We start from the raw sequence: 15,875 nt of genomic DNA, 5'->3' as shown, positions 1-15,875 counted from the left end.
GGACTTCCTCTGCCTCTGGCCACTTTGAAAAGTACTCCACAGCTACTATTACGAACTTCTTCTGTCCTGTGGTCTTGGAAAAAGGCCCCAGGATGTCTATGCCCCATTGCGAGAACGGCCACGGGCTGGACTGAGGTGTGGCTGGAACATTGATGGCGTTGGCATACCTCTGGCATACATCACACCTTCGGACAAACTCCTCGGCCTCCCTTTTGACGGTGGGCCAGTAGTATCCTTATCTGAATATTTTGTTTGCTAGCGTCCCTGCTCCTTCGTGAGCTCCACATATTCCTTAGTGTATTTCTTCCATCACCCTCACAGCTTCCTTTGGGCTTACACACCGAAGTCACGGACTGGATTTCCCTCTTCGGTATAAAGTTCCTCTCACTACTTGGTAGTTAGCTACCCGGGCCGCAATTTTCCTTGCCTCAGCTTTGTCCTCAGGGAGCTTTCCTCTTTCCAAATATTCAAGATATGGGGTCATCCAGTTCTGCCCTTCTTCGACTTCCATCATGGCATTTGCTTTACCGAAAGCAGGAATGTTAACGTGTTGTATGTACACCTCATCTGGGAGCTGCTCCAGCTCTTTCCTAGTCAATCGGCTTAGCATGTCTGCCTCTTCATTTTTCTCCCGAGGTATTCTTTGGTATCTTACCATAATCCCCCGGCTCTTGAGCTCGGCTTCTATGGCCCTTACCTTCGCCAGGTAATTCTGCATAGTAGGGTCTCTAGCCTGATATACCCCCATTATCTGGTTAATCACTAGTTGAGAGTCGATATTTACCTTGAGGTCGGTTGCCCCTACCTCTATTGCCACCAGCATCCCATTTATTAGGACCTCATATTCTGCTACATTATTGGAGGCATTGAATTCTAAGCGTAAGGCATAACAAACTTTGAACCCTTCCGGTCCCTTCAGTATTATCCCTGCACCGCTGCCCCCAGCCCCGGATGCCCCGTCCATATACAACTTCCAGCTGAATTCTCATGGGGGCTGCCTCTCTCTTTCGCCCTCTATCGTTTCCGCGGGTATCTCATCCAGTTCTAATTGTTTTTTGTTGAAAGATCACTTTGCTATAAAGTCAGCGAGAGCTTGAGATTTTATGGTAGTCCGAGGTCGGTATTCTAAGCAGTAAGGGCTAATCTCGATGGACCAAGCAAGCATCCAACCTGAGGTCTCTGGTCTGTGAAGGATCTTCTTCAATGGCTGGTCTGTCATCACTACTCCCTGATGGCTTTCTAGATAAACCCTGAATTTTCTGACCGCTAGCAACAGGGCATACGCTATTTTTTCGATGTTCAAATATCTAGTCTCAGCATCTTTGAGCACCTTACTGACATAGAAAACCGGCTTCTGCTCTCCTTCTTCCACTCTCACCAGTACGGCGCTGACAGCTTGTTCTGAGGTTGATAAATAAATTAAGAGTTCTTCCCCTTCCCTCGGACTACTAAGCACATGTGGAGAACTACGATAGGTTTTGAGCTCTTTGAAAGCTTCTCGACAGTCCTCATTCCATTCGAAGTTCGGAACTTTCCTCAACTTCCTAAAAAACGGCAAGCATCTCTCTGCTGACCTCGACATGAAGCGATTGAGCGCTACCACCCTTCCAGTAAGTCTCTGGACGTCCCTCACACAGGTCGGCTCGGGCATTTTCAGGATGGCTTCCACCTTTTCGGGATTGGGCTCGATGCCTTTTCCACTCACCATGTATCCCAGGAACTTTCCTCCCCTGATGAAGAAAGCACACTTTGCTGGATTCAGCCTCATTCTATTTTGTTCCAATACCTTGAACACCTCCCTCAAGTCTATCAAGTGTTGCTGAAAAGTTGGACTTTTCACCACCATGTCGTCCACGTGCACTTCGACATTCCTACCAATCTAGTCTTTGAAAATTTTATTCATTAGTCTCTGGTATGTCGCCCCGGCATTCTTTAGCCCAAAAGGCATGGCTCTATAACAATAGGTCTCATCTTCTGTTATGAATGAGGTCTTCTCCTCATCTGACCTGTTCATTGGAATTTGATGATAACCCGACATTGCATCCAGAGACGACATATAATCAAAACCGGCCGTAGAATCGACCATTTTATTAATATCGGGGAGGGGATAACAATCTTTGGGGCATTCCTGGTTGAGATCAGTAAAATCTATACACATCCTATATTTGCCGTTTGTTTTTTTGACTAATACAGGATTTGCTAGCCATTATGGGTACATTACTTACCTGATAAACCCTGCTTCCTCAAGCTTTTGTACCTCCTCCCTAGTGGCTTGTTGCTTCTCTCTTCCCACCACTCTCTTCTTTTGTTTTATCGGCTTGGCTTCTGGGAGGACGTTCAACTTGTGAGTCATCACCTCAGGGTCTATCTCAGGCATGTCAGACGGCTTCCAGGCAAAGCTTGATGCGTGACCTCGGATCAGGGCCATTACTTTAGTTTTCTGCTCTTCAGTTAGGCCAGCATTAAGACTGAAAACCTTATCTGTCTCTGCTTCTGATAAGGGAAAAGTTTCCAGTTCTCCAACTGGTTCCGTTCTGGCCTCTTTCTTCTCATCCCGGACTTCTAGGACTTCTGAGTCAAACTTCTCTCCCGCCGACCCCGGATCTGATACTGTAGCCAGGTATACCGCTCTCGCCTCTTCCTGACATCCTCTGACTACTCCCACTCCCGCTTCAGTGGGAAACTTCATGGCCAAATACCTTATGCCGATTACAACCTCGAAGTCGTACAGCACCAGCCTTCCTAGTATTGCATTGTAGTTTGGGGGGAGCTTCACCACCAGGAATACCGCGTAGTGAGTACGAGCTAACGGTGTCTCTCCTAGGGTCAGCGCCAATTTCACCTTTCCCTCCACCGGTACTGGTACTCCTCCGATCCCCTTCACCGGGGCCTGATCCCGAACCAGCTGTTCTTCGGGGATTCTCATTTGCTGAAAGACTCTATACGGCAGTAAGTTCACCTTGCTTCCATTGTCGACAAGGACCTTTCTGACCCGATAGTTGTGAATGACGACTTCGATAACGAGGGCATCATCGTGAGGCATTTGAATGCCCTGGGCATCCTCTGAAGAGAAAGAGATGACCGCTGGAGAATGTTCAGCTACTTGCATGACCTCGGCGCTGCTACCCTCTCCGTCTCGACCTCTCTTTTTTCCTCTTCTGCTCATCCGACCTCCCATTCCCCCAACAATCATGTTGATGGTTCCACTAGAGCTATCATTCACCGGTCCTGCTCCCGCCCTCCGGGGTCTTTCTGCTGTAGGGTTCTGCTGAGGCCTTTCTCCCTCTGGTTTTTTCACAAAATTCCGGAGATGTCCCCTCTTTATCAGCCTCTCGATTTCGCTGATTAGCTGGTAGCAATTATTGGTATCATGGTCGTGTGTGCCATGGTACTAACAGTATTTGTCAATGTCTCTCTGGCTTGCTTCGGCCCTCATGGGCTTCGGCCATTGGAGGAATTCCTTATTCTGGACTGCCATGAGCACTTCGGCTCTGGAGGCATTGAGAGGGGTCAGGGTTTCTGGAACTCGCGGGGGGAATTGTCTTTGCTCTGGAACCTGTGGGGAAATGGTCTTTGGTCCCTTCGGTCCCAGGGCTGTCTGTAGGTCTCAGGCCTTTTGCTTTGCTTTTTCTCCTGCCTTTCCGGCTTCCTTTCTTCTGGGGCTCTCCTCCAGTCTGTCGCTTCCTTGGCGAATCTGCTCGTCACTAAGGCATCATCCTGCCTTATGTACTTTTCCGCCCTCTTCATCAGTTCCGCCAGCGAGGTGGGGGGCTTTCTACTTAACGAGCCAAAAAACTCTAGGGAGGTCGTCCCTTTCTGTATGGCTTCTACTGCTCTGCTTTCATCCAACTCGGGAATCTGCAGGGCCTCCGTATTGAAACGGGCTACATACTCCCTTAACGATTCATTTCTTCTCTGCTTGACTGTCTCCAAATAGCTGGTTTTCCTGTCAGCTCCGGCTATGAACCGGCTAATGAAGACGTTGGCTAGATCTCCAAAGCTCCTGATACTCTCCGCTTCTAAGCTGTTGAACCACGCCCGTGCTGGCCCCGTGAGCGTGGTGGGGAATACCTTGCACATCAAGGCATCCGATAAGGTCTACAGCTCCATGAAGGTTTTGTAGTTGAGGACGTGCTCCCTTGGATTTCCAGCTCCGTCGTATGCTGTCATAGGCGGCATCATGAACTTTTTGGGGATGGTCTCTTGCTGCACCCACCTTGAGAAGGGCGAGGATGTAGGCAAGAGGGTCTGACTACGATCTTTTGCTCCCAACTTGACCAGAAGATGTTCTCTCATCTTCTGCAGTTTCTGATCTACATCCTCTTCTGCTTGCCTAGGTCTTTTCCCCACGCGACATTTCTCTTTCCATTCATCGTCCTCCGTTCTCCTGGATGTTCTAGCAAAGTAACTGTCTGCCTCGTCATTTTCTATCAACTCCCTTACCCTTCTTCCATGGACTCTGGCTTCCGGTTCTTCTTCTTCACCGGCTCTTCTGCCTCTTTCTCCGGTTTCTTTGCTATTTGTTTGATGATGGTTGAAGGTAGGCTGGTGTTCGCTGGTTCGGGGCTCTTCTACCATAGGCAACACGTTCGCTGGGGTATTGAGGCCTCTCTGCTGCATTATTTGTCCTAGCCAATGAGCGGTGTTTTGTAGTTGAAGGGCCATGGCTTGGAGGTCCTGGTTGGAGGTCCTGGTTGGATAAGGTAGTTCCGGACGCATTCCCTGCCGAGTTTGGCGAGGGATTAAAAGGGATTGGTGATTGGTTGTTGGGGGTTGTGGGACTAGAAAAAGAGAACAGTTGTCCCTCCTGGGCAGAGCTCAGGTCATTGGGGGTATTAGCAATATTGTGTTCATTATGGTTGGCCATTTGTGGATCTCAGTGGGTTTTATAAGAGTGGAACTCCGACGATGAAAAGATCTCCTTCATTTCCCACAGACGGCGCCAATTGATGATCTGAGATCCAGAAAAAATAGGGTTTACAATGGTTGAGATAAGCTTAAGTGAGGGGAAGGTGCTCTCTTCCCTTTATTCCTTTCTTTTTGTCCGTTAGCGATGCCTAACGGCCTCTCAGCTACAGTGTCACCTGTCTCTGTCATACGGGTCCGTACGTACGAAATCGTCAGACGCCCTCTCCACGTCAGGCGGCCATTTAATTCCTCCCGGCGCGCGTCTAGACAGGGCTGTGAGGTGACTGGGCCTGCCGTCCTTTCTCCTGTCACGTTTCAGGACCGAGCTTAGTGTGAAAGGACTGAGACCCACGAGAGGCCCGACCTCAAGGCTAGATGGTCCAGGCCGACTCGTTGAAGAGGCCCCATGACCTTTGGATCAGGGTCGTTATCATGGGCTAAACCCTATACCGGGGTGGTGAAACCCAGTGGTCATCAATGCTAAAATTTAAAAACTTAAGTATACTTTGTCTATTTAAAAAGATAATAAAGATATTTTCACACTTTTAATATTAAAAATAGATGAAGACATCTCTAATTTAGACGGACTGCTTGTAGAAGAATTTAAGTGTTCGGTTTTAAAAATACAGAAATCGATCCATTAATTATGCTAAAACTTAGATATCAAAATGTAATTTATCCAAATATATTCAAATATTAAATATAAAATAAAGGCCAATTTGCAAACTATTATAATGCAAATTATAATGTTAACAATAAACTTTGGGCTACATCCAAGTCAATTCAATAAAGCAAAAGAAAGTTGGGAGCAGGGAAACCGTGAAAAGTTGTTTCATTCACTTTGAAAATTAATCATCAAACAGTTGGGAGAAGAATCTATGCTGGACAAATGTTTGATTGATTTTTAAACTAAATTCCTTCAGGAAGATTATTGTTCATTCAATGTGGAGATATGGTGTTCTGTATATCCATGACCAAGTCCACCAAGTTCATAAATCTCCTCGTCCAGGCATTGCCTCCGATCATTACTCGACAGTCTTTCAACGATCAGAAACAAGTTCTGTTGATGCAACTGTGTATACACGGAACACTAACTAGTCCGTGTTTCTCATCAGGTAAGCTACAATGCATCCCACCAAAGCTCCAACAACCACCTATGCAAAACACAGATAAAACTATCATTTTATGCCTGGTGGTCAAAATCTCAAAACATTTGTTTGGAAATTGTCACCTAGCTAACTAATTTTATCGTGAGGTATAATAGAAGTGTTGCCCAACTTTTTAACTGTTGCCTGGCAACAAGACGGGAACAAACAATTCTGCAAGGTTTTGAATACAGTGATAGATACTTCAATTGCATCAGTAGCCACATAATTATAATGCGCCAAAATGCTTGTTCAAGTTCACCGCAGTTTATATTTTTATTAGAGAATTTTACTATTTAGTCTTTGTGACATGGGAAACTTATTAGTTGGACTTTCAATTTTAAAAAATACATTAAAACGTTCTTAAAATTTTAGCTGTTAAGTGTTTTACTTTTAGTACTTGTGGTATGGAAAACTTATTAGTTAGTCCCTTTGTAAAAATTTCTACTAATTATTCCCCGTATTAAGGATATTTTAGACTTTTGTAACACTTAAACAACTAAAATTAGCTGAGACTAATTTTAAAACCTCAAGAACATTTTAATACATTTATCAAAACTAATAGACTAACTAATGAGTTTCTATACATCACAGAGACTACATCATAATTATCCCTTTTTACTATTTGGGTCACAAACAATGTGTATGCAAATCTGTCCTTAAACATTCAAGTCTCCACAAGGTCACATTTCCCTTTTTCAGACTAATTATCAAATTTTATACTTTCTGCAAGTCATTCTCAGTATTCCTCTACATTTATCACACAGACATGTGCAATATAATTGCAATTTGTCCTTCCCATGAATATAAAAAAGTATATTCCCTTTCTTAAATATGTGAACCTTCAATGAAACATGAAAAGAACGTAGCCGAGTGATCTATAATTGAAGCAAAATTTTTAATAGAGACTGACCTGAAGCGGAGTGTGCCCAAGTAATTCACGCAAAGGTCTAACACTGGATAATGGATGTTCTGGAGGAAACTCGCAAACAATTTGATTCAGCAACTGCAATAAGAAAGGGAGAGAGGGAATGAAATAACCATGCTGGGCAGCATATGAAAAAGTATCATGCTAGAGTGTTCTTTCAATATATAAACAGCAACGAAAAATTGCAACAGGTTTACAAGAATATGGCCAGATAACTTACTTCTGCTTGCCGACCGGCATGAAGTCTGACCCCTGATGCGTCATACATCACCTACAAAGTACAAAACCTATCAACCATGCCAGCCTTTCTCCATTGTTTTTGGATAAATACTAATCAAGTGATTTAAATAGCAGCTGAGATTTTTCTTTTTTTAACAATTTACACAGGTAGAGTCCCATTTAAATTCTTTTGCAAAATATACAATGAAAATGATCCATAACAAAAAAAATCTAAAAGATCATGTGCAATGGTGAAATTCTTGTTTTTTTTATCACTAGTTATGTATTTGAAGCAGTTTTATAACACTATAATTTCCCAAAAATTACTAATTCCATAAGCCAATGAAAATCAATGCTGAAGTCTTATCAAAGCTCCAATTTAATTATACATTTCCAACTAAGAGAAATTTTAAGTTCAATCAATATATAAAGAGAACCATTAAGATTCAGAGGTCATTTAGAAGGAAAAATTACTTAAAATTATGAAAACTTGCAAAAAGTCAGGCCACAGCACATATCATGACTGCAATTGAAAAATCTACTTGTTATCATGCATTCCAATACTAAAGGGTGGGAAATAATGAAAAAGGCACATACAACACAGGCCAGGACGACTGCAATTGCAAAAGTTGGTGATCCTGTCCCTTCTTGTAGACCTATAGCCATTGCTAGAGCTGTCACAGTAGCAGAATGAGAAGAGGGCATTCCACCAGAATCAAGCATCCTTTTAGAATCCCATCTCTTTTCTTTAAACCTGAGCATCTAGGAAAAATATATTGCAACACTAAGCCACATGATAGCACGACCATAAGTGTCTGAAATTATAGTAATTAATTGAAGAACATTTGGAATAAAAAAGGAAATGATTTGATGAAGTCATATAATCATATCAAGCTGAATAAAATCTCTCCAGCAGAAAGGGAGTTGAGATCAAGTCCAATCTCTGGGAGAAGGAAGCTACCTGATGTAGAACAATTGTTGAAACCAAATACTTCATGCATGTTCATTTTACTTCATCAGTACAAGTCCCAAAAACATGCTGACAAATGAAAAGGAATTTTACATTGAAAGACAACCTTCTATTTCATCATTTAATAATTATGCTACATCTCTTCCTTCCAAAATCAATAACCTCCATTCAGACTCAAAGAATCACCTGATAAAGCCTCTGTCCTTAAAATCCCACTGATGATTCCATATACATCATCTCAGTCTACCTACAACTACAAATATGAGTGCCTCACATCCTCCATGATGAAAATAAAAAAGAATAATAATAATAAAGAAATGTGGATAAAATCACATCTATAGGCTTTAATTTGCTTTTCCCTTTATCTGCATGCTGAGGCAGTGTTTGGTAACAATTATAACTTTTAAATCAAAATATATATGCTTTTGTTTGGTTGGTTGCATTTCTTAATAGAGAATAGAATGATACCAAGTGAATTGCAACTTGTTTATTTGAAATATTTTGAAATAATGTCAAATTTGTTTTCTCCTCCTCCTTTACTATTTGAACAAAAAGTTCATATTCAAACTTGAATTCCAATGCGGTATTTGTAAAAGTATATGGAGAATAGAAATCCTTGACACTGGCTTCCTCAAGGCTCAGGCAGTTTAAATTGATACACTCCTATTTCCCTCCGTATTACAACGGCCCAAAATATATATATATATATATATATATAAAATACTCACTCCATCCTATAATTTTTGTCCACTTTACTTTTTCACATATATTAATTAAGACAATAATTTTTATTAACTTTTCGATTATACCCATTTCAAAGATATTAAATTTTATAAAATGCTAAGAGATGGTTTGAGAGATTTATTGGAAATAAGATAAAATTAAATAGGATTATAATAGTCAATTTATATGTTATTATAGTGCAAAAAAGGAAAGTGGACAATAATTTTGGGACAATAGAAAAAGGAAAGGCGGATAAAAATTATGGGACGGAGAGAGTATCAAAAGTTCAGTCATAGGAAGATATACTTGTGTTCCAGCTTTTTCAACTATAGAGAAAAAATGTCACTCCGATGGACATAAAAATTCAGTTTCTTTCTATGAAAACAAACAAACTCTTCTTAGATTTCATCTGAAGTCCAGCAAATTCAGGTAGGGGTTTTAAGTCTTAAAATCGTCTCAACGACCAGAAAACTCAACAACTTAAAAAGTCAGCAACAAAAAGTTAGGAATTTGAATTGGAATGAGAATCCTCCAGAGGATCTGATTAATGAAAACTAAAAATATAACTTGATTGAACTTAACGTACCAGTTTGTGAAGAGCTTCAGGAACTGAGCAAGAGCACAGGCGAGGAGGGCAGATAGGAGAGGGAGGTTGCTCGGCAACAGTGATGAAGATGAATATGATGATGATTGAGACATGCTTCCAGATGATACTGCATCTGTTACTGTCATCACCTCATCCATAATGATCTGTTCAATATTTGAAAAAAAAACAAAAAAAAAAACTCCCCATAAGATATCTTTCTTAGCAGCATTCTGTCTCATCTCACCCTTTTCCTCTCTTCTCAACTTGCTCTTTACAAAAAGAAGCAAACAAGGAAATGAAGATGAATTATTTAAATTAAATCTGCATCCGGTAACAACAAACATTTATCAATGCAAAACTATATCTTTTGAAGCTCACCTGCCCTTCTCATCATCAGGTAACAACAAACTTTCTTCAATTTACATAAAATGAAAATAGATATCAATTTTATCAAGTCAAGAGAGTAGGAACAGTAGTCCATGGTTAAAAAAAAAAAACAAGAATCTAAATCCACAAATATCCAACCACATAAATTCTAAATCAAAGTGCAAAATCAATTCTAGGCTCTCTACCTAAAAGGTATCAATATATCCAGGGGATTTTCAATGATTTCCCAAATCAAACACGAGAAATCATAACTCATTGTTGATGCATGTATCAGTATCCATCAACATAACTGAAAACACAAACAAAGGAATTGCGTTGCCAGCCCAAGCTATCTGTTTGCCAATCCATAAATCTCCAGACACCCATATTGACAAATTTCAAGTAACTCCCGATTAAGATACAACAATACAAAAACTAAACCTTGATCTCAAATTAGTTGGTGTTGCCTAAATGACTATTTCTTTGCCATTCAGCTCTGTTAGGCATCAAGACTCTCAAATAAGATAGATCACATAATACCCACATGTTCTCAACATGCAGAGAAACAATTAAGTCCAGAAATTATTCTACTCCTATGGTTAGATCAAGAACTTAACAGATAGCTAAATTAAGCTCATAAATTCAATCTACATAAAGTATGGAGAAGAAACAACCAAATAAAACACTGACATCAAACTCAAGTAATTAAAAGTTAAACAACAAAACTAGGATCTGTCTTTCAGGCTACTCATTGTAAGCATTTACTTTAATCTAATGAACAATATAATTCTAAAGCAGCAGAGTACCCATTCGGTTAGTAACCAACCAAATCAACTGAATTTTTAAAACAGATTTTTCATAGGATGTGTGTTGATAGTAGAAATGCAAATCGAAGGAAAACGTGAATAAAAAGTTCAAAACGAAGGAGACCCACCTACTGCGAATGCGCTTTTCAGAAAACTCACAGAAAGGGATGAGAACCTGGTGCGGATTCAATTTAAATATCGGAAACGCACACCGTCGATGGTGGTGCTGCCGATGGAACTGAGAATTAATTGCTGGAAATTCTTGGAGCCAAGGAAAGTGCTCGGGCGTTGGTCAAGCCCCTTGAACTCTCGTTATTTGGCCGGATCGAATGCTCAAAAGATCGGCTTCAACAAATTCCGATCTTCCCTGGACCGGTGGTTTCCTGGGAACTGGATTAAGGGAAGGTGCTATGATGAAGACCAAGCAACGTCAAACGAAAGACTTTGGGTTCTGTCCGCTCTTGGAAATGTGGTGATCTACCGATTGTATGAAAACTAAACAGAAACAGGACTAATATGAATTAAATATTTGCCTCGAGAAATTGGCAAAAAATAAAATTCACATGAACTCTAATCCAATAGAAAGGTTAAGTGATTTAATTTTTTAATCTAGCCGTTTAAATTCTTCAATTTTTAGAATTGGTTTAGAGAAATCTAAAACTTCTAACAATACATGATATATCAAAACTAGTGCATATATTTCTTCGGCAAAAAGTGCAAATCGATCCCTGAACAAGGAGTCAAATAAATCTAAAATCAATTTTTAAGCCAAATAAGTCATAAAATTTTGGAAGAATTATTTAATTTATGAAAAAATTTACTATTTAGTTTTCTAATTTTTAAAAATATATTAATATTTTAAAAATTTATTAATTAATTTTTTATTAATGTTATTTTTAATTATTTTATTATTTAATTTTTATAATTTTAAAAAATTTACTAATTATCCCTTAAATTTTTAAAAAATTTACTATGCAGTCTTTTCGCATTGAAAATTTTTTAATTTGTTTATAATATTTAATAATTAAAATTAAATAATAAATTTTTTTTAAAATTTTAAAAATATTTTAACATATTTTTTAAAATTTCTCCAATCAATTAATAAATTTTTTCATATTATAAAAATTAAATAATAATTTTTTAAAAAATTTAATAAAAGCGAAACAAGAATAATTTTATCAAAGATCTAAAATTTGTATTACAGGCGTCTGCAAGAAAAATTAAATATATTTCTTTATTATACTAATGAATATAATAATAAAGAACATGAATTAATGGATATTACTCAAGTATTAACATATATATTGCAAATAATTAGCATAAGTCAATATTTTTTTAATAAATTAACAATAAAAAATATAAATTATTCTTAAACTAATAAACTGATGGCATCTTTTAATATGCCACAAACAATTAACAATATTATTATAAACATAATTAATAATATTATTATAAACATAACAAACCGAAACAGTATAAAAAATAATAATAAAGAGGATTTATATTAAGCTCTAAAATTATAAATTTATAAAAAAAATAAAAGGATATAAATATTAAAAAAAATATAACTAGTAATTTTTAAATACTAAATATTAGGAAATGCAGTTTTTCAATATTCATTATAAAATTTTTTTTTATTCACATACTCATACTCAATTTGATAATAAATACATCTCAATAAATCTGAAAGATCTCAATTTTATTTTTCAATCTTTAATTTTCAATTTAAAAAGAAAATAATTAATTTTTTAACTTAACCGAAATGCTAAATATTAGCACTAAATATTGTTGCTGAACAGGGATTTCAAATGGATCATAGTGAGCTATTAGAAATAGAATGGGCAAAGAAACAAATTATTCAACTTTGAAAGGAGAAGAAGATTCTAGAAGCTAAAAATATAGAGCTCGGAAGATACAAGAGACATGGTTACTATTTATAGTATAATTACCTCATTTAAGGAGCTTTCTGAATATTCCAAGAGAATGAAAAGAAGGGCAATGAAAGTTTACAAGAAGCCGTACTTTCACGTATCCTTCATTTGAGATAAAAAAAATTACATGAAAATCTAATTCAATTAAATTATTTTTTAACAATTATTCATTTGAAATGAAAAAATTTTAATTTTTTTAATTTAAAAAAATTTTAATTTTAAATAAATTAAATTTTTACGTGATTTTATAAAAAAATATTTAAATTCTTTACTTATAAAATAAATTATGCCAAATAAAGAGATGATGATAAAACCTTATTTGTTAGAATTAATTGAATATAAGGATATTGAATATATTGGCTCGGAGAAAATCCAATAGACTGCATTTATAAAAAAAATTAACATAAAAAATACCTTTAGATACAAAACCTTTTATAATCTTAAACCACTTGAAATTTGCACAATACTTACAAATTTCCTCTTCAATCATTTGGATTCAACATAATCTTTACAAATTTTAATTCTCTCTGTCAAATCTTTTTCACTCAAGTCCTCACCATAAATCTTTAGTTGTTTGAATAAAAAAAACTCTTACAATAAAATTTCTCTCTAAATTTTCAATTTCAAACCCAGAAGATTTCTTAACATAATTTTTAGCTTAAGAGAAATGGAAGAGTAAAAAACGAAAAGAAATCAAGGGTATATGATATCTAAGGATTTAAGTTTTGTTTCAAATTTTAGAAATAAGTATTCATAGGTTATAACCTCAAGTCCTATCAAGCAAGGGATTCTTCCTCGAATTCGTTCAAGCCCTTGAGAGTAAACAATTGGTAGAACTCCGCAACCATTAGGAGTAGGGCTTTCTTGTATGCTTCTCTCCCCTCTATCTATCCTTTAAAGCGAAATGAAACCTTTGGAGCAAGCTTTGGGGCTAATCAGAGGGTAGAAATTTCTCACGCAACCTCAATCCATCTTGTCCCATGTACTTCCCTTTACCAAATATGGATATGCTCATAGACGCAACAGCTGGGCATGAATGTTCTCATTCATGGATGGGTATAATGACTACAATCAAATCAAGATAAACCTTGTGGATACGAAAAATACTGCTTTTGCAACTTTAATAAGTAACAACTATTACATAGTGATGACTTACGTTGATGACATAGTAGTAAAATTCATGCAAAAGAAAGATCACATAGAATTATTCTGTTGAGTCCTACAGAGAAAAGAATTATATATATTTCTTAGTGAATCGATCGATAAATTACTCAACCTGGTTAAAAAACAATCTGAATGGTCAACTGCTTTAGTTACTTTTGCTTTAATCTAACCAAAAACCATTTGGAATAATTTTGCCTAAAACCATTGTAACTTTTAATAGAGCACTCCAATTTGTGAAATATTTGAATCATCCTAAACTACATTAAAAAAGCTTTCAAAACAACTAAAAATCTCAATTAATTACGGGTGTCTTTAGTAATACTGTAAAATTTCTCTAAATTTTTTTACTTGTTCACATTTATATCCTAAGATTTTAATTTTGAACAATTAAATGAGACCTTTTAAATTTGTTATAATTTTAACCAGACTATCAAATCAATTTTTTAATTATTCAATTTTTCACCTAAGCTAAAGCTAACCAAGATTAAACCTCCCAGCTAACCAACACTAAACTCTAAGTTAATAAGCATTAACTTCAGCTAACCTCAACTACACTAAAACGTAAAAAAAACCCTAACCATTCGATTATTTTTAAATCCACACTAAAAAATTTTCAATTAACAGTGGAGGTGGCTCAGAGTGACAGAGACAAAGCACTGTCAAGAAAGCATTCTTTATTGCTTTTGTACAGACTTGAATATTGGTAAAGGGATACAATATTGGATTCGTAAATGATAGGAAAGTAGACAAGAAAATGAAAATATGAGAGGAATATCTGAGTCAAAAGCAAACAAAATATTATTCTTTATTTTAGTCAAATACATTTAAATAAATAGTAATGAATTAGTGTTCTGAATATTTTATTGAGTTTTAGAACAATTTTTTATGGTTATTACGCATATATAAAGTTACCTTAGCTAAAATATAGTTTATTTGCATTTTTATTCTTTGACTTATGTACATAGTATTTAAGGGATTTAATGTATTTTGATTATTTCATTCAATATTTTATATTGTTTTTACGATAATACAGTTTTGCTGGCGAAATCTAAGTTGGTGATGTGTTATTAAACCAACATTTATAAAGTATATTATAGAATAAAGTTGTACATAATAATTGTTTACATTATGAGAAAATTAATTATGTAGATATTATACAAAAATGTAAAGAGTTCGGATATGGCGATGTATTGAAGGTAGACTATTTATAGTTTTTTTGTAATGAGGTATATGCACGTTTCAGTAAGGATCCAATAATGAGAATCGTATTATGGTTTTGGTACACTTAAAAATTAATTTGTAGGACTGTAGAGATATATTTTATGCCATGAAAAAATATTAAAAAATAAAATAAAAATAATATATTTAAATAATAAATTAATTTTATAATTAAATAATTAAAAAGAAAAAAAATAAAAAATAAATTAAAGAAAATTAAAAAAAAAGAAATTGAAAAAAAGGAAGGAGCAACAGCGTGCTCCTTCCTCTCCTTCATCTCTAATTATTATTATTATTATTATTATTATTATTATTATTATTATTATTATTATTATTATTATTATTATTATTTTCCTTTTTTTTCTTTCCACCTTTAACTATCCAAATTCTCTCAATTTTTTATTCAAAAAATAAAAAGTCTCCCTCTTCTAGTCTTAAAACCACTTGCTTTGATTTTTCCACTTTCTTTGATTTTACTTGTTTCTTTTTTTTTTATTTATTCTTAAGGCAATTTACTAAAAAAAATAATTTCATACCATAAAAATATATTTTTTATATTCTAAAATTAATTTTTTGAGTGTGTTGGAAACCTCTCGATATAAAATTTGAGGATAATGCAAATTCTATACATAAAACTATGAGTAATATGATATGTTCATTTTTCTATGCTAATCCAAAAATATTATGACTCTCTAAATATTATTATTATTAAATTTTTTATGAAATTCCTTTCAATTTTTATATATTATTCTTATTTTTTAATTAGTTATAAATTTTATAAAACCAAATTTGGAATTTGAATATGTGCATTATTTGAAATTTCAAAAACTAATAACTTAATTTGTATATCATCAAATGGGATGATTTTTATTTGAGTTTTTTATTTTTTTGGCCATTAATAGTGTCATATC

At 35.7% G+C, this 15,875-nt stretch overlaps 2 protein-coding genes across 8 annotated transcripts; both read right to left on the bottom strand.

The window, feature by feature from the left end:
• Nucleotides 1-346: 346 nt before the first annotated feature.
• On the bottom strand, nucleotides 347-964 carry LOC122721483 (uncharacterized protein Mb2253c-like). The gene has a single exon (XM_043949317.1). It carries the CDS (start codon nucleotides 962-964, stop codon nucleotides 347-349), a length of 618 nt encoding a protein of 205 aa, XP_043805252.1.
• A 4,647-nt stretch (nucleotides 965-5,611) lies between these two features.
• LOC110628979 (uncharacterized membrane protein YuiD) lies at nucleotides 5,612-11,287 on the bottom strand. Of its 7 annotated transcripts, none has more exons than XM_021775803.2 (7): nucleotides 9,480-9,618; nucleotides 8,357-8,423; nucleotides 8,162-8,239; nucleotides 7,798-7,962; nucleotides 7,202-7,252; nucleotides 6,967-7,059; nucleotides 5,612-6,062 (listed from the first exon to the last, which is right to left on the bottom strand). In XM_021775803.2, the coding sequence occupies exons 3-7, from the start codon at nucleotides 8,195-8,197 to the stop codon at nucleotides 6,003-6,005; spliced, it is 405 nt and encodes a 134-aa protein (XP_021631495.1). In that variant the 5' UTR covers nucleotides 8,198-8,239; nucleotides 8,357-8,423; nucleotides 9,480-9,618; the 3' UTR covers nucleotides 5,612-6,002. The 7 variants fall into 7 exon arrangements, with proteins under 7 accessions (XP_021631495.1, XP_021631494.1, XP_021631490.2 ...); XM_021775802.2 differs by having other exon boundaries at nucleotides 8,357-8,417; nucleotides 9,480-9,615; XM_021775798.2 differs by lacking the exons at nucleotides 8,162-8,239; nucleotides 8,357-8,423 and adding an exon at nucleotides 10,780-11,287 and having other exon boundaries at nucleotides 7,798-7,954; nucleotides 9,480-9,643.
• Between the last annotated feature and the right edge of the window lie 4,588 nt (nucleotides 11,288-15,875).

The sequence above is a fragment of the Manihot esculenta genome, chromosome 13, assembly GCF_001659605.2.
Source record: "Manihot esculenta cultivar AM560-2 chromosome 13, M.esculenta_v8, whole genome shotgun sequence".
In the NCBI taxonomy this organism is placed as follows: Eukaryota; Viridiplantae; Streptophyta; class Magnoliopsida; order Malpighiales; family Euphorbiaceae; genus Manihot; species Manihot esculenta.
This window is presented reverse-complemented; position numbering and strand designations above follow the sequence as displayed.